The sequence below is a fragment of the Gracilinanus agilis genome, chromosome 4 (assembly GCF_016433145.1).
Source record: "Gracilinanus agilis isolate LMUSP501 chromosome 4, AgileGrace, whole genome shotgun sequence".
Taxonomy (NCBI): domain Eukaryota; kingdom Metazoa; phylum Chordata; class Mammalia; order Didelphimorphia; family Didelphidae; genus Gracilinanus; species Gracilinanus agilis.
In genome coordinates, this window is record NC_058133.1 from 380043411 (window position 1) to 380069201 (window position 25791).

Consider the following 25791-nt stretch of genomic DNA (forward strand, 5'->3'; position numbering starts at 1 on the left):
ATATAAAGTAAATATGATGCTGGACAAACAATTTATATCCCATGTTTAGTGAAAAGGTTGCAGTATATGTTTCATATTGCAGATGTTCTCAGAGATGTGTACATTTTCTTCTGATGTATGACTATAGGATCTAGAAGGTTTGTTAAAGCCCAAATTTTGTTTAATTAGTTCTTTTTGCCTATTCTCTCACCTCTTACTTTGTAGCCTTTTAGGGAAGAAATAATCTCTAGAATTTATCTGTATATATGTAAAGGTAATAAGTCAACTGAAAACATCCTAAAGTAAGTCAACTAGAAGTATCCTAAAGTAGCCTATTCTACATAGCCATAGGTAGCATTCAATTATTTATTCTAAGTATCTGATTTACTGTGTTTGGGATATTGATACGTCCTTTGTCTCTAGTATACATCCTTGTTGATCCACTGAAATTATACTTATAGTCATTGTACAAGGCATTATCAGCCTCCACATGTTACTTATCTAAATTTAAGGATGTGAGGAAATGTTTCCTCTGAAATTTAAGTTTATAATAATAAGCACACAATATATGGGATTAGACATTTGGGGATATTCTTTTAAAAGTAACTCACCCTAAGAAATGTTATATTAAAATGTTGCGGGTGATATTAGGACCATTCATCTAAATATAAATTCATGTAAACTAAACTGTATATCAATGGCAAATGAAAGACATTCTGCTTGAGATCCATGAAAAATCATATTTAGAAAGTATTTGTACTTTAGAAAGTACTTTAGAAAGTATTTGTGTCTTCAGATTTGTCTTAACAAGATTCAACTGGTAGATATATCTAGTCTTGGCAGACATGTCCCTATATTACCAGAAGATCAAATTTGCTAATACCTATTGATAAAATTATCCATACTTACATGTTATATTTACTATTCAACCTTTTTATCTTAAATTTTTACCATATACAATATGCTAAAATACTAAGGGGCATGATAGACTAGATCAAGTGGTTCCCAAACTTTTTTGGCTTACTGCCCCCTTTCCAGAAAAAATATTACTTAGCCCCCTGGAAATTATTTTTTTTTAAATTTTAATAGCAATTAATAGGAAAGATTAATGCACCTGTGACCATCACCGTGCCTCTGGATCGCTGCAGTACCCACTGGGGGGCGGTGGCGCCCACTTTGGGAATCACTGGACTAGATTACTTGACTTGGAATCAGGACATCCCAAGTTCTTATACTTCCTTAGACACTCACTAGCTGTACTATCCTAAGCAAGCCAGTTAACCTCCCTTAGGCTTAATTTCCTCATTTATAAAATGTGAAGATTAGATTTATTGGCTTCTAAGACCCCTTCCAGGTCTGAGTCTGTGATCTTAAATCATATTCTAGCTTGACTAGCAGTTATATTTTTTAGCATAAATTAACCAATTGACCTGTTGGTTCATGAATCTACCTCTTAAAAGTTTGATCACCCTTTAGTGAACTGATAAAAAATTTTTTTCATACCTACACAAAGACTAGACTGAATCTCATGACCCTTACCATATAGCCCCAATTCCTAGCCTGTAAGTGATATAATCTCATTAGAATATGCTCTGCAAATTGTTTTTCTGTAGTCTGTAGTAACACCATTTTGCCACATACTGATGTTAGTTGCCATATTTTTTTTCATAACTTCAGTAGTCCATGAAAAAAATAGTTTAAAAATCAATACCACTGACATCCATCTCATAGGTCTTAATTTGATTCGAAGAAAGAAAAATATCAAATCACTGGGTTTGAGTGTTAGGTTGTTTTGGTTCAGGTTTTGCCTACAATTTTTAAAGTATAATTATAAATATGAGGGATAGGTATTGAAGCTATGATTTCAATGGTATAAACATTCCCATATCATTCTCATATGAGAGAACCTTCTTCATCAGTGCAGGTCAGCATCTTCTTGGCAACTAAAAGAGCCAGCCAGAATATTGAGATGTTAAAGGGCTTCGTCCAGGGTCACAAGGCCTGTATGTGTCAGAAGTGGGACTTGAACTCAGGTCTGCCTGGTTTTGAGACCAAGTCTTTATCCATTATGATGTGATACCTCTCAAAGGAATACAATGGAAATTCTTTAGATGTTGAGGCAATTGTCCAATCCTTCTCTACATATTTATTACCTAAACTATATACAACATGAGTCAGGGAAATTAACAATACTGCTTCTCCCAAAGCTTTCTTTAGATGATATTATTAAGTGAAACACAGGGCTGTTTTGTGAACATCGGTCAGTTTTTGTTGGATCGTATCGGTATTAAGGAACATTTTGTACTTTTCAGCAACTCTAACGGAAGTTGTTTTTGAAGTGTCAACAAGCTGTTTTCCCTTTCCAAAGAGCCTATTAGCTTCTATTCCTAGGCTTCTTTTTGACATTAGAAGTTGATATGAGGATAATATGTTATGAGAATAGCTGAGGCTTTATTTCTAGGTCATGTAAGAGCCAAAAATCTCAAGAGAAAAAAAGACCCCATTCTTGAAAAATATTCAGACTAATTCTGTTGACAAATCTAGTTTAGACAATATAAATATAAATATATGTATATTTCACTTACTTGAAAAACAATATATTAGTTTGATTGATATTTATGTAATTTTTTTTAAAATTTTTTAAACCCTTAACTTCTGTGTATTGACTTATAGGTGGAAGATTGGTAAGGGTAGGCAATGGGGGTCAAGTGACTTGCCCAGGGTCACACAGCTGGGAAGTGTCTGAGGCCGGATTTGAACCTAGGACCTCCCGTCTGTAGGCCTGGTTCTCAATCCACTGAGCTACCCAGCTGCCCCTATGTAATTTTTTAAAGATAGTGCTTTCTTTATAACAAGTTTAGGAAACTGGGTTGCAGAGAGTTTAATGGCTTGCCTAAAATCACAAGACCAATAAATGTTAGAGACAAAGCAAGGGTCTTTGACTAAGACCATTATACTTTAATCTTCATTACACTGTCACTGTGCCTTTCCTTAAATTAAAAAAAAAAGTCAATGGTACTCCATTGCCAACAAAATGGAAGGCATCACAACTTACCTTTCTAATTTTCTAGATTAATCTGACAGTGCAAGGGAGAAACCATGTAGAAACCTTTTGAGAATCTTTGAAAATAATTTCAGCATAATGTGATAAGGGACTTAAATAGTGTAGTGCTAATATCTAGTCCCTTTTTTTTTTTACCTTTTCTGTCATTTATTTTTTCTTTATTAAATTCTTTATTATAATAACAAATTTCTACATAAATTTTCCAAAGTCATACGATCCATATTGTCTCCTTTCCTTCTCCCTCCTCCCTCCTGGAGCTGACAAGCAATTCAATCTGGGTTATCATGTGTTATCACATAAAAGATATTTCTATATTTTTCATTTTTATAAGCAAATAATCTTGTAGAATCAAAACCCCCAAACATATCTAAATAAACAAATGGCACATCATTTGTTTTCATCTGCATTTCTAGAAACTCTCAACAATTCTTTCTCTGGAGGCAAATTTCATTCTTTTTCATAAGCCCTCAGAATTGTCCTAGATCATTGTATTGCTGTTAGTAGCAAAGTCTGTCACATTTGATCATTCCAAAATATTGCAGTTACTGTGTATAATGATCTCTTGGTTCTGCTTGTTTCACTCTGCATCAGTTCATGTAGGTCTTTCCAGCTCTTTCTAAAATCATCCTGTTCATCATTACTTATAGCATAATAGTATTCCATCACCATCATATACCACAATTTGTTTAGCCCCTCCTCAATTAAGGGACACCCCTTTAGATTCCAGTTCTTTGACGCCACAAAAAGAGCAGCTGTAAATACTTTCATTGAAACAGATCCTTTCCCATTTTTTTTTTATCTCTTTGGGATACAAACCTAGTAGTGGTATCACTGGATCTAAGGATATGCTTTCTTTTATAGCTCTTTGAGCATAATTCCAAATTGCCTTCCAGAAAGGTTGGATCAGTTCACAATTCCACTAACAATGCATTAGTGTCCCAATTTTGCCACATTCTTTCCAACACTGGTCATTTTCCTTGACTGTTATATTGGCCAATCTGCTAGGTATGAGATGGTATATTTCAGAGTTGTTTTAATTTGCATTTCTCTAATCAAGGGGTATTTAGAACATTTTTTCATATATTGATAGCTTTGATTTCTTTATCTGAAAACTGCCTATTCATATCCTTTGACTATAAATCAATTGAGGAATGACCTGGATTCTGGTAAGTTCGATTAATTCTTTATATATTTGAGAAATGAGACCTTTAACAGAGAAATGTGTTATAAATTTTTTCCAGTTTACTGCTTCCCTTCTAATCTTGGTTATGCTCATTTTGTTTGTACAAAAACTTAAACTTAATATGATCAGAATTATTCATTTTACATCTTGTAACATTCTCTATCTCTTGTTTGTTCATAGATTCTTCCCTTCTCCTTAGATCTGACAGGTAAACTATTTCTGTTCCCCTAATTTACTCATAATATCACTCTTTATGTTTAAATCATATACCCATTTTGATGATATTTTGGCATAGGGCCATGTTGGCAAACTGATGGCATGTGTGCTGGAGGGTGCTGCTCCCTTTCTTCTCTTCATGCATGCCTGAGGACATTTCTTACATGACCTGCCCCTTTGCCCAGCAGTTCAATTGGAGCACTTCCTCCTTCCCCTGTCTGGGGTAAGGCGGGGGACTTACATACAGGAGGAAGGTTGCAGTTTTGGCACTCAGTCTCTAAAAGGTTTGTCATCCCTGGTATAGGGTGTGAGATATTGATCTAAGCCTAATTTTTGCCATACTTTTCCCCAATTTTCCTAGCAGTTTTTGTCAAATACTGAGTTTTTATCTTCAAAGCTGGGATCTTTGGATTTATCAAACATTAGATTGCTGAAGTCATTTGCCTCTAGTCTTTGTTCCCTTCTGTTTCTTAGCCAGTATCAGGTTAGTTTGATGATTACTGTTTTATGGTACATTTTAAGGTCTGATACTGCTAGGCCACTATCCATCACATTTTTTTTATTAGTTCCTTTGATATTCTTGCCCTTTTGTTCTTCCAGGTGAATTTCGTTATTCTTTTTTTCTAATTTTATAATAGTTTTTTTGTAGTTTGGTTGGTATGGCATTGAATGAATAAAATAATTTAGGTAGGATTGTCATTTTTACTCTATTAACTCAGCCTACCCTGAGAAATTAATTTTTTCCCAGTTGTTTAGATCTAATTTTATTTGTGCAAAAAGTGTTTTGTAATTGTGTTCATATAATTCCTGTGTCTATCTTGGCAAATAGATTCCCAAGTATTTTATATTGTCTAGTATGATTTTAAGTGGTTTTTCTTTTTAACTCTTTACTGCTATCTTTACTGCCAACTACTTCTATCTTTTACCAAGAGTTTTGTTGGAAATATATAGAAATACTAATGATTGATTGGGTTTATTTTGTATCCTGCAACTTTGCTAAAGTTATTAATTATTTAAATTAATTTTGTGATTGATTTTCTAGGATTCTTAAGTATGCCATCATATCATTCACAAAGAGAGGAGATAGTTTAGTTTCTTCATTGCCAACTTCAATTCCTTCCATTTCTTTTTTCTTCTCTAATTGCGAAAGCTAGCAACATTAAATAATTGTGGTGATAATGGTCATCCTTTTGTCACTCCTGATCTTATTGGGAAGGCTTCTGACTTATCTCCATTGCCAGATACTTGCTGATGGTTTTAAATAAATATTGCTTATTATTTTGAGGAAAGGCCCTTTTATTCCTATACTTTCTAGTGTTTTCAATAGGAATGGGTGTTGTATTTTGTCAAAGGCTTTTTCTGCATCTATTGAGATAATCATATGATTTCTGTTGGTTTGATTATTGATATGGTCAATTATGTGGATTGTTTTCCTATTATTAAACCATCCTTGTACTCCTGGTATAAATCTCACCTGATCATAGTGAATAATCCTTGTGATAGCTTGCTGAAGCTTTGCTAGTATTTCATTTAAGATTTTTGCCTCAATGTTTCTTAAGGAAATTGGCCTGTAATTTTCTTTTTATGTTTTTGGTCTTCCTGGTTTAGACATCAGCACCATATTTGTGTCCTAAAAAGAATTTGGTAGTACTCCTTCTTTGCTTATTTTGCCAAATAGTTTGTATGGTATTGGGATTAATTGTTCATTAAATGTTTGATAGAATTCACTTGTGAATCCACCTGGCCCTGAGGATTTTTTCTTGGGGAGTTCATAGATGACTTGCTCACTTTCTTTTTCTGAGATAAGATTGTCAAGTATTTCATTTCCTCTTTTGTTAATCTAGGCAATTTATATTTTTGTAAACATTCATCCATTTCACCTAGATTGTCATATTTATTGTCATATTATTGGGCAGAAAAGCTCCTAATAATAATTGCTTTAATTTCCTCCTCATTAGAGATGAAATCACTGTTTTCATTTTTAATATTGATAATTTGATTTTCTTTTTTATCAAATTAGGCAATACTCTATTTTATTTGCTTTTTTGCATAAATTTAGCTCCAGTATTATTTATTAATTCAGCATCTCTTTTACTTTCAATTTTATTAATTTCTCCTTTGATTTTTAGAATTTCCAATTTAGTCCTTAATTGGGGATTTTTAATTTGTTCTTTTTCTAGTTTTTTTATTTGCATGCCCAATTCATTGATCTCCTTTTTCTCTTACTTTATTGATATGAGCATTCAGGGATATACATTTTCCCCTGAGTACTGTTTTAGCTGTATCCCATAAATTTTGATATGCCGTCTCCTCATTGTGATTCTTTTCAATGAAAGCAGTGATTATTTATTTGATTTGTTCTTTGACCTATCCATTTTGAAGAATTAGATTTAGTTTCCAATTAATTTTTAATTTGTCTTTTTGAATTCTTATTGATTATAATTTTTATTGCATTGTGATATGAAAATGTTGCATTTTTTTCTGAATTTGGTTGTGTTGCAAGGATTGTCAAATTTTTATGCCCTAGTACTGGGGTGACAAACCTATGGCATGTGTGCAGGGGAAGCACTCTGAGCCCTCTCTGTGGCCACATGTGCCATTGCCCCAGAACAGAGTTTATTACTAGAAAGCCAGAGGGTCATGGGGCCTGGCTGCTCACATTCCCCTCTCCATGAGCACCTGAGGACATTTTTCACATCATCTGCCCCTCTAAAAAGTTTGCCATCACTGCCCTACTACATGGCCAATTTTTGTGTATGTACCATGTGCATTTTCTTCAGATATCTATTAAATATAACTTTTCTAAAATTTCTTTAACTTCCTTTATTCCTTGCTTGCTTTTTGGTTAGATTTATCTATCTTGTTCTTTTTAAAAAACAATTATCAGGATTTTCTTTGGGAATTCAAACTAGCAGTTAAATACCTAGCTATAAAGCCAGATCTTAAAGCTTTAGAAAGATTGTGGTCTCTGGTCTTTATGTCAGTGTCTTCTGGAATGTCAGTACCTGGTCTCAGCCTTAAGACCAAATCTACTTAGGTTGACAAGTTCCAATAAAAGGTCAGTGACTCCATATTAGTACCAGTTATATATGTTCTGAATGGCATAGAAATGGAATCATTTTTTAAAATTATTTATTTATTTAGAATTTTTTTAAATGGTTACATGATTCTTGATTTTTCCTGCCCCTTTTCCCTACCCTCTTCCTGAGCAGACAAGCAATTCCATTGGATTATACATGTATCATTGTCCAAAACCTTTTTTAAAAATTATTTATTTAGATTAATTTTTTAATTTAATGTTGCTTTTAAAAATATCAGTTATTTCTGGATATCCACCCTTCCAACTCCTATTTCTTTTCTATCCTTGAAAAACTAATTTAGTAACCATGTTTGACAATACATAACACATATCCCCATTTTTCTTAATTATTTACTGGACCCAGGATTATTTGTTATAATTACTTAGGACAAGGCTTTTTCTAAATCATTTGAGGTTTTCAGGTGAAGGCTTAATGGTTTCTTGGTCGTCTACAGATTCAACAGAGTGCCTTCTCAGACCCCCTTTAACTCTGAGATTCTGTGAACTCTGGAATTGTCAAGCTAAAAAAGCCTAGTAACACCTTATATTTATATATTCTAGTCAGTTTGTCAAGTCAGCAAGTATTTATTGTTTACTATGTGTCAGGCATTATGTGAAGCACTTGCAATTTAGACAAGAAAAAAAAAAAGATAAGACTTGCCTCCAAGGAGTTTACATTCAAGGGAGCAAGACAGCATATACATGAGTGCCAAAAAGGGAGCCAGAAGGGGAGAGAGGAAGAGAAGACTCCCCACTTAGTGGAGGGATAAAGTCTGGAGAGGCAGAAGCAGGGTCAGGAGCAGAGCCCTCTAGGAGAGTGAAGGAATGTATATGGCTGACTTATGCACTTCCTCAAAATGGATGTTTCAGAAGGAACTTATATATGGGAGAAGGAGGTCCCAGGATGTCCTCTTTCATGGTGAGCAAACTGCAGAGGTCGAGGAATCTTCCAGGATGACTAGGTGGCTTAGTCATGATGGAGAAATACAGAGACTCAGGAGTAGAGTTAGGAGAGGAGCTAAAGGTATAAAATAGAAAACTTAACCGTTTACATAAATACTTTCACTCTTCCCTTGGCATATAGTCACACATTAAATATACTTTTGTCTATTTTTTATATTTATGGCTTATCTGCAGTAAATTTCTGCTCTGATGGCTCATCTTAGATGACCCTGGCTATGCCAGTGAAGCTGCAGTTCTAGATGATCCCATTATATTGGAAAAGCTTTGAGTATAGGCACAATGGTGTTTGGAGACTGACTTAGCCAAATTCATACAGATTCATCATCAGATTGGTTATGAATTTTTGAGCTATAACAATCCTTCAAAGAAACTTTGCCAAGTTTTGAAGGGGTTGTTTATCACTGGTGAAGGTATTTCCCTACAGTTGAGAGAATGACAAATATTTGATATGTGAACCCCTCAGCTTTTTAAGAATAATGATTGTATCTTTGACTTTGGACCTCTGTGGGCTTCTCCCTCCCCAGTCTCTAACACTGCTGGTTAAAAGCAAACAATTTTAGATTTAGAAGAAACTTCAGATGTCTTCTAGTACAACCCCCTCATTTTATAGATGAAAAAAGCAACCTTAAGTACTGGATCATATAGGTGTTAAGTGACAGAGTTGGTGGTTTTGCCCCCGATATCCTTTGCCCTCATCATATCCTTTTTGCTTTCTATATTCATGCCATATTCTTCCAATACAGTGTAAGCTCTTTCAGGTCATGTAACAGCATTTTAAGTTCCCAGTATGAATTATTACAAAAGTGTGAACAAAAAAGAATATGAAAATTTTCTATTAAAACATTGCAATCAAGAGTAACCTACACACACACACATAAATATATATATATGTATATATGCACATATATACATATATATATATAGTATAAATGCTTTTAGCTAAATAATTCTTTTTCATCAAATTGGTTTTTGGTACACTTTCATGTGATTCAAACACTTGATTTTCCTAAATTGTCAGCAAATCAAGAAATCCAACTCATTGTTAATTCAAAGTTTTTAGCCACTTTCAGCTTTGGACCTTGGCAGTGTCTCTACTTGCCCTTTATGATCGGAACTAAGAACATGATTTTTCAAAACCATTTTTTAGCATTGACAATCTTCTCAATGTTTCTCCTCTTTTGTATATTGCCTTATGGGTAAAATGTGTCTTATGCTGCAGGCATTTAGGAACTCCTTTATTAGACATCATGCAAACTAATTTTTAAAAAAATACTATATTACATAATTTTAAGAATTGCAAAAGAAATAACTTTCCATGTAACATTTAGGATAGAGTGGCCAATGATGGGAATTTGTAATAAATTTAGTAAATGAGTAGACAGTGAAATTTCAATAAGGCAACTTGTTTTATATCTTTAATTTTCACCCTCCTGGAATTAAAAGTGTTTTAGCTTTTGCTGTACTTAGAGAAAATCATAAATCTAGTGGTAATGAATTAGGATCGACATTTATCTTTTCACTTGGGGAATAAGTATGGGGATTTTTTTTTTTTTAAACCCTTACCTTCTGTCTTGGAGTCAATACTGTGTATTGGCTCCAAGGCAGAAGAGTGGTAAGGGTAGGCAATGGGGGTCAAGTGACTTGCCCAGGGTCACACAGCTGGGAAAGTGTCTGAGGCCAGATTTGAACCTAGGACCTCCCGTCTCTAAGCCTGGCTCTCAATCCACTGAGCTATCCAGCTGCCCCCAAGTATGGGGATTTTGAAAAATCTCATCTTAAAAAATATGCTTGGGGATATTTTACCAAATGTCATGAAACAATATAATTAAGTAATAAATATTGAAGTTTTTACTTTATTATTTAAGAGTTGGTAAACTCATTTAAACTTGTTTGTTACCCTTTTATATACTAAAAGTCAGGGATAACTTAGTTTTTAACTTCTGAATACGTTTTATGTGTGATAGCTATATAATATATTCCATATGGTAGCACAGCTTTATATTTTATTTTTTTGTTTGTTAGTTTTAAATTTGTTATTTATCTTTAACATTTATTTAAAATATTTTGAGTCCCAAATTCTTTTCTTCTCACTCCTTCCCATCCCACTGTGAAAGCAAGAAACATGATATCAGTTATACATGTAAAATCATATAAACATATTCCTGTATTAACCATATTGCAAAAAATAAGAAAGCAAGAAAAATTAAGTGAAAAAAATTATGCATCATTCTGCTTTCAGGCTCCAATAGTTCTTTATCAGCAGCTAGCAAATTTCATCATAGTTTTCCACAATTGATCATCATTGCTGTACCATATCTAGTGTTCTCCTGATTCTGCCTACTTTAATTTTAATCAATTCATTTAATTCTTCCTAGGTTTTTCTAAAAGCATTCTGTTTATAATTTCTTATAGCACAGTAGTATTCCTTCACAATAATATATGACAACTTGTTCAGATATTCTTCAAATGATGGACATCCCTTAATTTCCAATTCTTTGCCATCACAAAAAAAGATGTTATAAATATTTTTGTACAAATAGGTCCTTTTCCTTTTTCTTTCTTTTTAGTTTATAAGAGTAATTGATATTGCTGGGGAAAGTTTTATGCACAAATATATAATTCACAGTTTTAGAATCTTTTGGGCCTAGTTCCAAATTGTTCTCCAGAACGATTAGATCAGATCACAATTCCACCAGCAGGGACATTAATGTCCCAATTTTTCCACATCTTCTCCAACATTTGGCATTTTCCTTTTCTCTCACATTAGCCAATCTGAGGTATGAGACAGTACCTCAGAATTGTTCTAATTTGCATTTTTTTTCATATGACTATAGATAGCTTTGATTTCTTTTGAAATCTCCCTCTTCATATCCTCTGACCATTTATCAATTGGGGAATTGTTCATATTCTTAAAAAATTTGACTTGGTTCCCAGTTTATTTGATAAATGAGGCCTTTATCAGAGAAACTTGCTTTAAAATTTACTCCCCAGTTTCTGATGCTTTCCTTCTAATCTTGGCTGCACCATTTTGTTTGTGCAAAATATTTTAAATTTGTTGTAATCAAAATTATCCATTTTACATCCCATGAACTTCACTATATTTTGTTTGGACGTAAATTCTTCTTTAATCTGAGATCTGACAGGTAAAGTTTTCCATGCTCCCCTAATTTGCTTATGATATTGCCATTTATGCCTATATCATGTACCCATTTTTGGTCTTCTCTTGTTACAAGGTGAAGTATTGGTCTGTTCCTAGTTTTTGCTGAACTCTTTTACTATTTTCCCAGAAATTTTTGTCATAGTGATACGGGGCTTCCAAAAGGATTAGTTTGGTACAAAAAAGAACTTTTCAAACTGTACATTGGTCCAAGGCATGCTTTCTTCACTTTGGTAATTATACTCTTGTCTCACCCTGCTTGAGGTACAAAAAGCTGGATCATAAATTGCTGATGGTGATTTTGGCTGGTTGTACTTTATGATTTTAATGTCAAGTTGACAGTGTTAAGGCCTATTCATTTCATTTTTAGGGTACCATTGTTACCTAAAACATCAAATTCTTGTCTAGATCCCTGTATTACTTCACTTAGGGCTACCTATATAGTCTCATCTGGAGGAAGGCCAGATTTCTTCATGTTGAATCCTTCTCAGATTGAATTCACAACTTTGGGGCTTGAACTAAAACTGGATTAGCTTCTAAGTTTAAAATAGGTGTCAATTTATTGTGGCATCAAGCACTACAGCACCAATGAGTATTAGACATCTTTTCCTGATGTAATGATTTAAATGTTGTTGAGGACTATCCTACTCATTACAAGAATTAGGTTACGTTCTAAAATATTTTTCCCACCATTCTGACAGAGTAGTTGAAATTCCAACTCCTAAGTCTATACCATATACCTTCATTATTTCGGTCCAGGAAAATATTGTGTTAGTCAAAAAACTAACAGACTTAGGGGAACATGATAGCTTAAGTATCTGAAAGGCCGTCATTTGGAAGAGTGATTAGATTTGTTTTGCTTTATTCTAAAAGTTCACAACTGGGAATAATGGCTTAGAAGTTAAGAATAGTGAGAACACTTGAGTTAGAAAATTCCTATCTATGTAGATAGATAACCTTTCTACAAATTTTAGTCTTGTTTCAAGTCTAGTGAATACAGGCATTTTGTAAGTGCTAACTTTATGCCAAGCACCATGCTAAGCACTGGGTATATAACTATAAACAGAAAGAAAAACAGTTTTTACTGACTGTCAAGAAGTTTGCATTCTATGTGTTCAAACAGTTGTTTTTCTTCTGTGTTTCCACTCCTGCAGTTCTTCCTCTGAATGTGGGCAGTGTTCTTTTCCATAAATCCCTCAGAATTGTCCTGGGCCATTGCATTGCTGCTAGTACAAAAGTCCATTATGTTCGATTGTGCCACAGTGTATCCATCTCTGTGTACAATGTTCTTCTATCTCTGCTCCTTTCACTCTGCATCAGTTCCTGGAGGTCATTCCAGTTCACATGGAATTCCTCCAGTTTATTATTCCTTTGAGAGCAATAGTATTCCATCACCAGCATATACCACAATTTGTTTAGCCATTCTCCAATTGAAGGACATACCCTTCTTTTCTAGTTTTTTGCTACCATAAAAAGCGCAGCTATAAATATTTTCGTACAAGTCTGTTTATCTATGATCTCTTTGGGGTACAGACCCAACAATGGTATGGCTGGATCAAAGGGCAGGCATTCTTTTAGCATTCTTTGGACATAGTTCCAAATTGCCATCCAGAATGGTTGGATCAGTTCACAACTCCACCAGCAATGCATTAATGTCCCAATTTTGCCACATCCCCGCCAGCATTCATTACTCTCCCCTTCTTTCATTTTAGACAATCTTCTAGGTGTGAGGTGATACCTCAGAGTTGTTTTGATTTGCATTTCTCTAATTATTAGAGGTTTAGAACACTTTCTCATGTTCTTATTGATAGTTTTGATTTTTTTTATCTGAAAATTGCCTATTTATGTCCCTTGCCAACCCACATGGGTTGATGTGGACATGACTGGGAATGTAGACCCGAAACAACCACACCAATGCAACTATCAATAATATGGAAATAGGTCTTGATAGATGACACATGTTAATACCAGTGGAAATGCACGTTGGCTATGGGGGTAGGGTTGGGGTGATGAAGGGGAAAGGAAAAACATGAATCATGTTACCATGGAAAATTTTTCTAAAAAATAAAAAATATAGGAAAAATAGAAGTTTATATTCTAATGGGAAAGACAAAAATTATACAGATAAATACTATATAAATTCATACTTATAATGAAGTTAAATACAAGGTAATTTGGGAGGGAGAACAAAGCATATCAGGAAGGGCCTCATGCAGAAGAGAAGGGATTATATGAATAGGAAGTAAGGAAAGATCAAATTCTAAGTATGTAGGTTATCTAGTACAAAGAAAGATAAGGATAATGGAGGGAAGACATATTCGACTGTATTATAAGAGATAGCGAGTAAAGTCCAGTGAGGTTGGAACAGGGTTTTTAAAGGCTAAATAAATTTGTTTTATCTTATGGGCATGGGATTGTTTGAGTAGAGGAATACCCTAGGTTAGATTTGGTCATAATCAAAATTGCTTTGGGAGATTAGGTTGGACTGGAGAGGGAAACCAATTAGAAGGCTGTTAAAATAATCTAGGCCAGTGATAGGCAAACTACAGCCGGCAGGCCAGATGTGGCCCCCTGAAATGTTCTGTCCAGCAGCACGACAGTATTCCTAATCTGATGAATACAACGAGTAGGATATAATACAATGAATCTTCGAAAGAATCGCCTTACACAGACTCAGAGATGAGCATTTCCTTTCCTTTGGTCTCCTCTTTTAAAAGTTTGCCCATCACTGATCTAGGCAAAAGGTAATGGAGACCTTACACAATATTGATTCTAAGATGGAAGGTGAGGGTTTTAATTAAAAAAAAAAAGATCATTGGTAACTTTGGATAGAGAAGCTTCAGTAATAGAGTTAGAAGAAAAATTACAACGATTTGAATAAGTGACATGAAATGAAGGGGGACAAAGGGATAGCTGTTTTCAGGGAGTTTGAGAAAGGGAGGGAAAGAGGCTAAAAACTTGAGAAGAAGGGTGGTGGGGACCAGTGAAGTATAATTGATTAGCTACCATGTGCCACGTGCTCTACAAAATGCTGTGGATTCAAAGATAAAGATGAAATAGGTCCAACCTTCTGAGTGCTTTTATTTTATGGAAGGAGACATGTTCATGAAATGATTTTTGCCTTGGGATTTACACATTGTCTTTTATATTAAGAATGGATTAGAGAGGGAAGAGCATGGAAAGGCACTGAAAAATATTAGATCTTCTACCTAATCTCTCGTCCTAAAAAAATGAAAATATCAGTATTTACTGATGGAAATATACCTCACTTTCTTAATTCAATGAAATGTTTATTAAATTAATGTATACATTCATTGAGGACTTCCATGTTAAAAGAATGAGAATAAGTGGATTTTTACAAATGGAATTCTGTAGCAGGCCACATCTTTACACTCAGATTTGGCTGAAGGGAGCAAAGAATTCTAGGTTACCTTTTTTTTTTAATTTAAAAAAGCTTTATGTTGGTAGAGGAGAGACTTTAAAGTCCCTACTCTAACAAGATATCTCCCTTACATATGTCAAAAATCCTAAGAGATTTCTTTGAAAATATAGCAACAGAGATAACTGTTTGATGACCCTCTAATCTTTAACAACAATGGAGACATAAAATAAGAAAATGAATGCTTGTTAAAGATATTGGGAAAATGCCCAGCAAAAAATTCAGATCAAAAATGTATTTCTTATATATAATGATACCTTTGTAGGTCTAGATCTGGAAGGGATCTCAAAGCTCATCCAGTCTAGCCTCATTTGTTAGATGAGGAAAGTGGGCATCTTTTCCAAGGCTACCCAGGTAGCAAGTAACAGAGACAAGATTTGAACCTGGTTTCCTGACTCCAGAGTCAAGGAACTTTCTCCTGTACCACACCTATTATACTCTAGACACTAAAGACACAGTCTGTATCCTTAAATATTTGTATTATATTTTATGAACTCTTTATATAATCATCATTATCCAGTTCCACAAACTAAGTGCCTACTATGTATTATGCATTGTGTTAGGTACTGGAAACACAAAGATAAAAATAGACCACCTCTAACCTTCTAGGCAGTTCATTTTCCAAAGTTAACTCCATTGTTCTCTTAATGGCTCTCCTCACCTTAATCTCAGATGCTACTGCTTGTGTATTTCATTGTTAATTGAAACAAGCTCTAGCACATTGTAGAACCTATTAAATGAGATCCATAATCACTCTGAATAATTTAGTCTGTCTACACAGTTGGTCAACAAGAATTTATTCAATGCCTACTATGATAAAGTGGTACATTCTAGGCATTTAAAGAAGGTTCCCTCCTGCCACCTTGAAAAAAGAAAAGGAAGACATGGCTTTCCAGTAATTTACAATTGAACAATTAGGAAGACAATACAAGGCAAACAACTGCCTACAAATGAGATATTATACAAGATAATTTGAAGGTAATCAACTGAGAAGATACTAGCATTAAGAAAGATCAAGAAAGATTTCTTGTATAAAGTTGGATTTTATCTGGGACCTAAAGGAAGCCAGAGAGGCCAGATGATGCAGCTGAGAAGGGAGAGAATGTTAGACATTGGGGGACAGCTAGTAAAAAAGTCATGAAGTTGGGATTTAAGAGTGTCACGTATGCCTTGTATATATGTCTTGTGTGAAGAACAGCAAGGAGGCCAGTATCTTTGAATCACAAGGTAAGAGAAACTGACCGTAAGAAGAAAGAAGACTGAAAAGTTAGGGAGGGGACTAGGTTATGGACTTTGAATACTAGACAGAGGCCTTTATAGGAAAAACCAAATAAAGAAAATCTGCTTTAGACCTTGACAGTAAGATGGATAGTCCACAGTGCTAGTTCATTAATACATATAACTTGGAGAGACACTGAAAATGAATAATGAGATAATTCCACAACTGCATAGGAAGAGGAAAGTGGGCTGGAAATTGCATTGATCTTTTAATTATTCCATGATTAACTCAAAGTAAACTGTCATCTTTTTAATACCAGTATTCTTCCCATGTAAAGTCATGAGTCATCAAATACCACAGTCTCCTGAGAATTGAAGATAAGAAGCACCCAAAAGAAAGGTGCATAGTGTATGTGAGCAAGTTGAAAAACTTTATAACTAAGGATTTTTGCAGAAGTGGAGAAGCAGATGTCATTAGAGAAATTGCCATTAGAAAAAAAGATGGGTTGTTCCTCTAGCAAACACTAGAGACAGCTGAAGGGTAGCTTGAATGCTCCATCAACATCCACATATCAAGAGATCTGTAGAAATGTTCCAAGCACATTGTTTAGTAAGTCACAAATTTATGGAATTATACTAAAATGTAAAGGATAACATCAGACATTGACGGATCACAGTTTTGATTACTTAAGGGAGTATCTTTATTGAAAACTAAAAGATTCATAGAAATATGAAGTAAATATGAAGACTACTGGCCATGGCAACTTGATGTCAAGGAAAGAGTGCTATTTTGACTGAAGAGACTTTGTGCTCTAAAGACACATTCCTGCTAAGACATAAATATAGATCGCCTATAATGGGTAACACATAAGGCTATTAATCTTCATTAACAGATTTGTTATTTGTTAGACTTGTTATTTGTATTTGCTACTTATTAGCCATTGCTCTAAAGGAAATAAGGCAGATTATAAAGGAGAGGAAAGACCCCATAGTATGCAAATCATGAGAACACTCAGTGCTTAGAATACATGATGAAGAGTTGAAATGAGAGATGCAAATGCCCAATACAATTTTCACCCATTTAGCAAGTTTGCTTAAGACTCAACTACATAAATTGACAAATTTATTTTAGATAACCTTTTTTCAGGATCTTGTTGCTATATATGGATTGTTTCCTCAGCCCAACTGTTATGTTCACTGTTTAGGAAATAATTAGGTTGTTGTAACTGCAAGTGGTCAGTTATTCCAGACATTAAGTCAAAAGCATATTGAGCTTTTTCAGTGAGCAATAAAATACCATTATATACGATGGGAATAATTTGGACATACCCAGAGGAGAACAGCTTCTCAAATGTGACTCATGACATATTTGTAATTGTTCAATATTGTACAGTTGATTTGCTTGCTGATGCTTCCTTTTATCAAATCTATTTTTATTTCCTTTGATATGTATCTCCATAGTAACTAGGTAACTATTCATTTACATATTCACTTGCCTGACCTATATTGAAACATTGCTTTTTACTTTTAATCTGTTTTATAGGATCTGACCCTATTTTAATAGCTTATCTTTTTTTCTCTATTTGCTTTCTGTACCCATTGCTTTATATGTACTCTAATCTTTCTTCTTGGTGTTTTGATCTACCTCCCTCTGACTTTGCAAAGTGAACCTTTTCAGCTGTGATATAAACAACTGATTCTGGTTTTCCTTTTTTTCCTGTATTATAAAGATATTTTACCAATTACATGCAATAACAAATTACCATGTAAGTTTTCCAGAGTTATAAGATCCAAATTGCCTCCCTTTCCTCCTCACTCCTGGAGCTGGCAAGCAATTTGATCTGGGTCATACATGTATTATCATGCAAAATATATCTCAATATTGTCCATTTTTATAAGAGAATAAATAATAATATAAGACTAAACCCCCCAAATAAAAACCCAAATAAATTATAGTGAAAAATCATGTTTTGATCTGCATTCCAACTCCAACAGTTCTTTTCTCTGGAAGTGGATAGCATTCTTTTTGATAAGTCCTCAGAATTGTCCTGGATCATTGTATTGCTGTTAGTAGCAATGACTGTAACATTTGATCATTCCCTAATATTGCAGTTGCTATGTATGTACAATGTTCTCCTGATTCTGCTCATTTCACTCTGCAAGAGTTCATGTAGCTTTCTGGCTCTTTCTGAAATATTCTGTTCATCGTTCTTTATAGCACAAAACTACATCCCCATTATATGCCACAATTTGTTTAGTCATTCCCTAATTGATGGACATACCTTCAATTTCTAGTTCTTTGATACCACAAATATTTTTGTACTAGAAGGTCCTTTCTCCCTCCCTTTTAAAATCTCTTTGGGATACAGACCTTGTAGGGCTACTATTTTATAGCCCTTTGGACATAATTCCAAATTGCCCTCCAGAATGGTTGGCTCAGTTCAAAATTCCACCAACAATATATTAGTGTCCCAATTTTGCCACATCCCCTCCATAATTTATCACTTTCCTTTACTGTCTGTTTTTCTTCTATGTCTGTGTTTTTATGATGCCATTATGTATAGCTGCTTGATATATAAGTTAGTAACTATAATAAAAAACTTAAGCATGATGAGGAAAATTAAGTCAAAGAAATTTAAATTCAGATATAGATAAATAATAATAGTCCAAATAGGGCCAAGCTAGCTCTGTTCATTGACCTTCCAAATGGGCAGAACCTGAAAGCAAGCTTTTTTAGGGAAGGAACTAATATGTGATGTGTGAAGAGATTACCTTTGTTGAAAAGATAACAGATTCATAGAAGTATGAAGTAAAACAAAACTCCATTAGTCATGGCAACTTGATGTCATGCATACAGTGCTATTTTGACTGAAGAGACTATGCTCTAAAGATAGATCCCTGCTAAGACATAAATGGATCACCTATGATGGGTAACACACACGAAGCTATTAGTCTGCCTTGACAGATTTGTTATTTATTAGACTTATTATTCATATTTGATTGAAGGGCCTAAATTGTGACGTCCCTGGGAAGTAGAATGAGAGATAGAGATAAGGAAAGAGAGCCCAATAAAAAATAAATTTCTACTCTGTAGGACATTGGGCCTTTCTTATGAGAAGTAAGGGAGAAGGGAAGGGAATCAGCATTTATAAAGCTCCTATTATTACATGCCAGGCACTTTGCTAAGCCATTTAAAATATTATTTCATTCTACTTTCACACCAGCCCTATGAGATAGATGTTGTTAATGTCATTTTACATTTGAAATTGAGGCAAACAGTGGTTAAGAGGCCTGAGATTACATAGCTATTAAGCATCTGAGGCTAGATTCAAACTCAGGTCTTCCTGACTAGGCCAAGAGCTGTCCACTGCATTACCCAATTGCTTATGCGCAGCTCTGAGAAGCATTCTTTGGACCAAGTGCATTAGTCGTTTCCCTCTTACATATTTTCTTTTGCTAAATGACTTTATTTTTTCTTCCTTTTATTAGAGGAAGAAACTGAATGCCTAGATAGCTTGCAATTGTCTTCACCATTTAAAAAGAAATAACCAATTGTCTTGAAAGGCAGTGTGATGTGGTGGGTTAGAAAGCTGGCTTTTGAAGCCAGGAAAACTTGGGTCAAGTTCTGCCCCGACTTGCTGTGTGACCCTGAGCAAGTTCTTGGCCTTTGAGTACTCTAAATCAGTGGTATCAAACTCAAACAGAAACTGATCCACGCAGGCTGCATACTGACTTGAGAATTACAAATTAACGTCATCAAAAAATTTTCCCAATTGTATTTTAATCTGGTTCAGGCATCTGGTGGCTGGTGTGAGCTCCAAGGGAATCTGAATATTTGACTACTTTACTCTAGGCAACTCTTTAATAATAAGCCTAGAAATTACAGAAAAGTTGCTAATTATATTGATAGGAAGAGTTTCTTATATTAATAAAATGACAGGGATCTAGTCTCAATACTGAACTGATAGTCACTAAAATGATTAGGATTCTATAATCAAAACAAATGTAAGGTTGAGCATTCAGATCAGTCTTGATTTAACATTAATGTATTGTGTTGCTGTGTCAGACTGGAGTATAGTGTTAGGGAAATGAGAACATTCCTGGAAAAGCAAACAAGCTAGTTTGGTAGGACTATAGCAAGGGAGGTAATAGGAAGTAAGTCTTCAAATATAAGTTGGAGCCAGATTTTGTGAAGGGCTTTTAAAACCAAACAAGTTGGGTTGTGTTTTATCTTAGAGATAATAAGGAATTTCTGAAGTTTCTTGATCAGTAGAATGCTTTGCCTCAGACTTGTGCTTTAGGGACATCGATTTGGTATCTCTGTGGACAATATTGGTGAAGATTAAGGGACTTGAGTTAGGGCTACCAGTGAAGAGGCCTCTGCAGAGAATTCACCTAAGAATGTGAAGCATCACTAGACGAGTGGCCATGGGAAAGCAGAGAAGGGAACAAATGCAAAAGATGCCTGGGGAGTAAAATCAATAAGAATTGGTAACTGATTGACTATGAAGGGTGAAAAAGAGTGACATGTTAAATATAACCCTGAAATTGTGAATTTGGTTTCCCAGAAAGATGGTGATATTAAAGTAGACATAGCAAAGTTATGAAGAGGAAAAGGTTTTGGAGAAATATAATGAATTCTCTTTTGGCTATATTGAGTTTGAGATGCCTATAGGATATCCAGGGGCTGATGTCCAGCAGGTCAAAGTGAATGGTACAAGACTGGATCTCAGGTAAGAGAGATTAAAGCTGGATAATCGACATATTTTATGACATAACAGTGACAATGAAGTGGTTATATTGCTTTGCTGATAATAAAGTGATGTATTTTGTTCAGTTTTTTTTTTCAGTTCTGACTATGACCCCATTTGGCCTTTTCTTGATAAAGGTTCTGGAGTGGTTTGCCATTTCCTTCTCCAGTTCATTTTACAACTAAGGAATTGAGTCAAACGGAGGTTGAGTGACTTGCCCAGGGTCACACAGCTGGTAGATGTCTGAGACTAAATTTGAATTCAGGTCTCCTAACTACAGTCAGTACTCTCTCTACTTCAACACCTATCTATACTAAGACATAGTAATTGTCACCTTGCCATAGACCATATACCAACAACCAACAGTGGGATCAGAGCTAAGTTGAACAGCCTTGTTTAGACCAATTGTACATATTTCCATGGGCTTTCTCTATATGGACTAGTGTTAGGAGCTAGGATACAGGTGGAACTGAGGAGATTTGAGTTAACCCTATGAACCATAAAACCAGATGAAACTTGTAAGTAAGGAAGCCATGAAGTAGATCTGAAACAGTCTGACTTAACTTTGTCCCCAAATGGGTTGATTTGAGTCCTGACTTTGGGGGCTTTGGGCAAGAAGACTATGTAAAAATAGGTTTTGGGACTTAAAGGGGAATTTTCTGAGACTCCAAGGAGACCCTCTTTATCACTTGCTTTTAATTACTTTGCTAGCTTCCTCTATTTACATTTAATTTTGCTTTTTAACCACCTTGGGAACTTCTTTTACCGTAGGTGGGTGAGTGAGATTGTATATGTTTTTGTTAAAGGGAATGTTTGTTTCAACTTTTATGACTTGGACACATTGGATTTATGGGATAGTAGTCTACTTTCTTTATTTTGATTTTATAAGCTAATTTTCTTTTCTTAAGGAAGATAGGAAAACTATAAACATCTTAACTGATCCTCTTTTATCTTCATTGCTCAAGGTTTGTTGGAGACTGATCCACTGCATGAACCTGATGAAGAAACCATCTCTCATATTGACCTCAGTAGTATATCTGAAGAAGAAAGAGAAGAGTTGAAGACTGAGCTAGTTAAGGTAAGTTTAGGCATCCCCTCAGTGTTATTATCTCTACATCTTGAACTTGGGAGTTATTATTAGTAGGATGATTATTTTGTCCTTCACTTAATATAATTTCATAGACTAATATACTGTAAGATGAGACACTTTACCAGATACATATGCAATACTGATTGTCCGTTGTCAGGTTGACTGCATTGATTACATGAATAGTTGAGATGTTTTAGAAAACAATAGTAATTAGTTGTAAATTGGTACCATTTATTCCTCTTAATTTCAAAATATTATGGCATAATAAATCACTAAAAGGATTATAGAATTCATTCAGAATTCTGATTTCTAGCACTTATGTTCACTATCTTTTGAAAAATAATCCTTGTTTTAGGTTAAAAGTTGCTTAGACTATGTGGAGAATATTATAATTTTAAAACAACAGAACAAGATATTATGCCTTTTTTTAGCAAGACAGTTAAAAACCCAATTGGGAAGGGAAAATTAAGTTGTATAGTCAATTAAAAGACCTTAGTAGAGAACAAATTCATGAACATATTTAAAATGTTATGCCATCACACATGCCTACGCAGTATCAGTAAAGATATTGGACTCTTTGTCTCCTGGGTAGAACTTCAAAGTAAGTGAAGTTTGTCTTTCACCCTCTCTCTTTAATGTCTGTAACCTTTAGTCACTAGGGGTTCCTTGTGAACTCTAGTTATAGGAGGTAGAACCTCCTAGTATATATCTTCTGTCCCCCAAGCACCCAGCACACTATAAATGTTTTCTGGCAATGCAAATCACCCCATTACATCTGGAATCCAAATTAGATCTTAGGTCTAAGGAAATCTGGCTTAAAATACATTTTAGTAAATTGTAACCCTCAGATAGGCTCAGTCCTTTCAGGAATTGTTCACTTTCTTAAAAGAGCAACTTGCTAACCCAAATGTGTCACTAATCAGTTTTAAAGTGTGTATGAAGTATATTTAAGCAAGAACCAAAGAATGAGTCAGTTTTTATATTAGCCTTCTATATTGAACCTGCCCCAGACCATACTTTCTTCCATATAACTATCCATCAGGGCCAAGCAGTTGGGAATATGGTAGTTAGTTTGGCAAGGCTTTTTCTCAGGGAACAATAATCAAATCAGTATAGCTATTGATACTGAAAGAGTGATCTACTTTCCCCGTGGCTGCTCTTATAGGTCCTGTAATTGCCCTGGTCAAAGCTCTATTCACTAGTTTCTACTCCTTCATATAAATGTTTCCTCTTTAGCACTGGGACTTTTAACTTGGGGCCCATTGACCTTTAGGGATAGATTTTAGGGGGTCTGCAAATTTATATAGGGAAAAATGTACCTTTATTTTCACTAAATCTGTGAGCCCTTTTTAACAACAGTAACAAAAATTTATTGTGAACCCTGGAAAATTTTTTCCAAAAAGAGCATCAAATTGTTGAAGGCGGTCCAAGACACAAAAAAGTAAAAGTCTAAAGTTTTTAAGAATCGAGGCTTTCTTGTTTTTTGTTGTTGTTGTTTGTATCTCTAGTGATCAGTGCCATATTTGACTCATTCTCTATCTGGCTTCCTCAAAAATGTAGATTCTATCATCTAACACCAAGAACTGAATAAGCACTTAATAAATTATTTTTGAATTGAAATGAATGGAACAGAACAATTTTAAAGGGCTTGGGAACTTTTCTCCTATATCCTCAAAAACTGACTTGTATATTTATCCTTTTAAAAACGTTTTAATATAATGTTATTTAGCAAAATTGATGATAATTATATAGTGATTCCTTTTTAACAAATCCTCTTAATTTTGAACAAATTCTAACAGAACTTTACAAAATACTTTAATTATCCTTAAAAGAATAGGTCTTTTCATAATATGTCATCATGACATAAAGAGCATGATTAAAAACAGAGTAGATCTTTTTGAAATATGTTATCATGACTTCACCAAAGGGATAAATACATGATCTTTTGGAGTGATTTCCTTTTTTTAGCTATTTAAAGTTACTACTGAGAACAGATAATGCACTTTACTTGCAATAGGGTGTTTTTAAGTAGTTTTTCCAGTGGGGTATTGATCCTTACTTGTCGCAATTTCCAGTAATCAATAGTGTGTTTTCAAAATAACTGGTTTGGGTTAGGACTATCATCTGTGGTCAGGAAATAGTGACAGTAATTGATTGAAAAATCATTTCCTCCACCTCAGGCTAATTAGCACTGTTTTCTAACAGGTTAAGCTAACTAGGCAGATTACCTTGTCTTCCTATTTAATTACTAATGTAGCACTTAAGTGGGATGTTCCTCCATACTTACTTACTCAACACAGTTCACCTTCACACTGGAAGGTCTGGATTCCCAATCAAAGATCACTTTCATAAATCTACACTTATTCATTGAGTATACAAAGAAAAGCCAAAAAAAAAAAGAAAACATTTCTTGTTTATAAGAATGTCATAGTCCAAAGTCTTAATTAGGAATATAATATTAAAAAAACTATGTACAAATAAGCCCTATATGGTATAAATTAGAAATAATTAAGAGAGGGAAGACTCAAGCATTTAAAAAGATTAGGAACACTCAGATTGTCTTGGTTTTCTAGAGGTAACCCTGTTATGGGGGAATAATTAGTTCACTCAGCATTATAGCTCTTGAGCCCCTGTGGATGTACTTCCATTCACATAAATCCAGCAACTCACAAAGATGGCACACTAAATTTTAAGCTAATCATTTACTTGACAATAATAAAATCATAGATATGTGTATAAATCAAATGCAGGGATAATAAATACATAACCATTCACACATTAACCTTGGTTACATCCTAACCACCAGTGTACTCCATTTGGGAGATTTTTTTGGGGAAAGAGTCAAGGGAATCACATGAATGAAGGAAAATCAGTATGCTTAAGCTAACTGAGTTTGATAGCTAAAATGCTTCGCAATTGTCTTTCTGGGTCAGGAATTGTCTGTAAAAGTTCCTTGATGAATATAGATTTTGTGTTAAACTAATGCCTCCATTGCTGAACCAAGTTAATCCTTTGCTTTGATTCTTTGCTCAGGCTGTTTCCCTTTGATCAGCTGGACTGTGTTCAGCTGGACCACAGATGGCAGATGTAGCATCCATCACTTCCAAATTCAGGCTTAGATGATGCTTTCAGATGAATTAATGTTATGTTCTTTCAAGAATGAGCAACTTACCTTTATCCTAAAATTGGCAAAACCTTTCCAACTCTGCACCTTTCCAGGATTCTTCTTTACTGCCACTTCTCAGCAATAACAGATGCCATTACACATCTTCTCTTCTCTTTCCCTTTGCCTCTCCATTTCCTGAAAGTCATAAACACAGAGTATATTATTTCTTTCCTTCTTCTTTTCAGCAGCAGTACTGGTAGAGAGTACACCTGACTTTCAATGGATAACCAGCTTACCTAGCAACAAGTGAGATCTTGAGATCTATCATCTCTGATAATCTGATAATTTCAGTTTAGTTGATAAGGAAATAACAGGACACAGGAGACAATCTTGACTGTTAACTCATAGCTGCTTCTCTGAAGTGCCATTGAGGCACAAGTTTATTATATAAGAAATTTAAACTGTCCCTTTTACCCAAAAGCACAAGGATAGTTTCCCACAACTACGTAGAGCTGTATTTTTAACATGGACAATACAACAGGCTTA

At 34.6% G+C, this 25791-nt stretch overlaps 1 protein-coding gene across 1 annotated transcript in view; it reads left to right on the plus strand.

Moving 5' to 3' along the window:
* Positions 1-20963: 20963 nt before the first annotated feature.
* Positions 20964-25791, plus strand: part of TPD52L1 (TPD52 like 1) — a 78862-nt gene continuing 74034 nt past the window's right edge. The window contains exons 1-2 of the mRNA XM_044675424.1: positions 20964-21031; positions 21998-22127. Coding sequence (XP_044531359.1) covers positions 20964-21031; positions 21998-22127 — 198 coding nt within the window. The remainder of the gene's footprint in view (positions 21032-21997; positions 22128-25791) is intronic.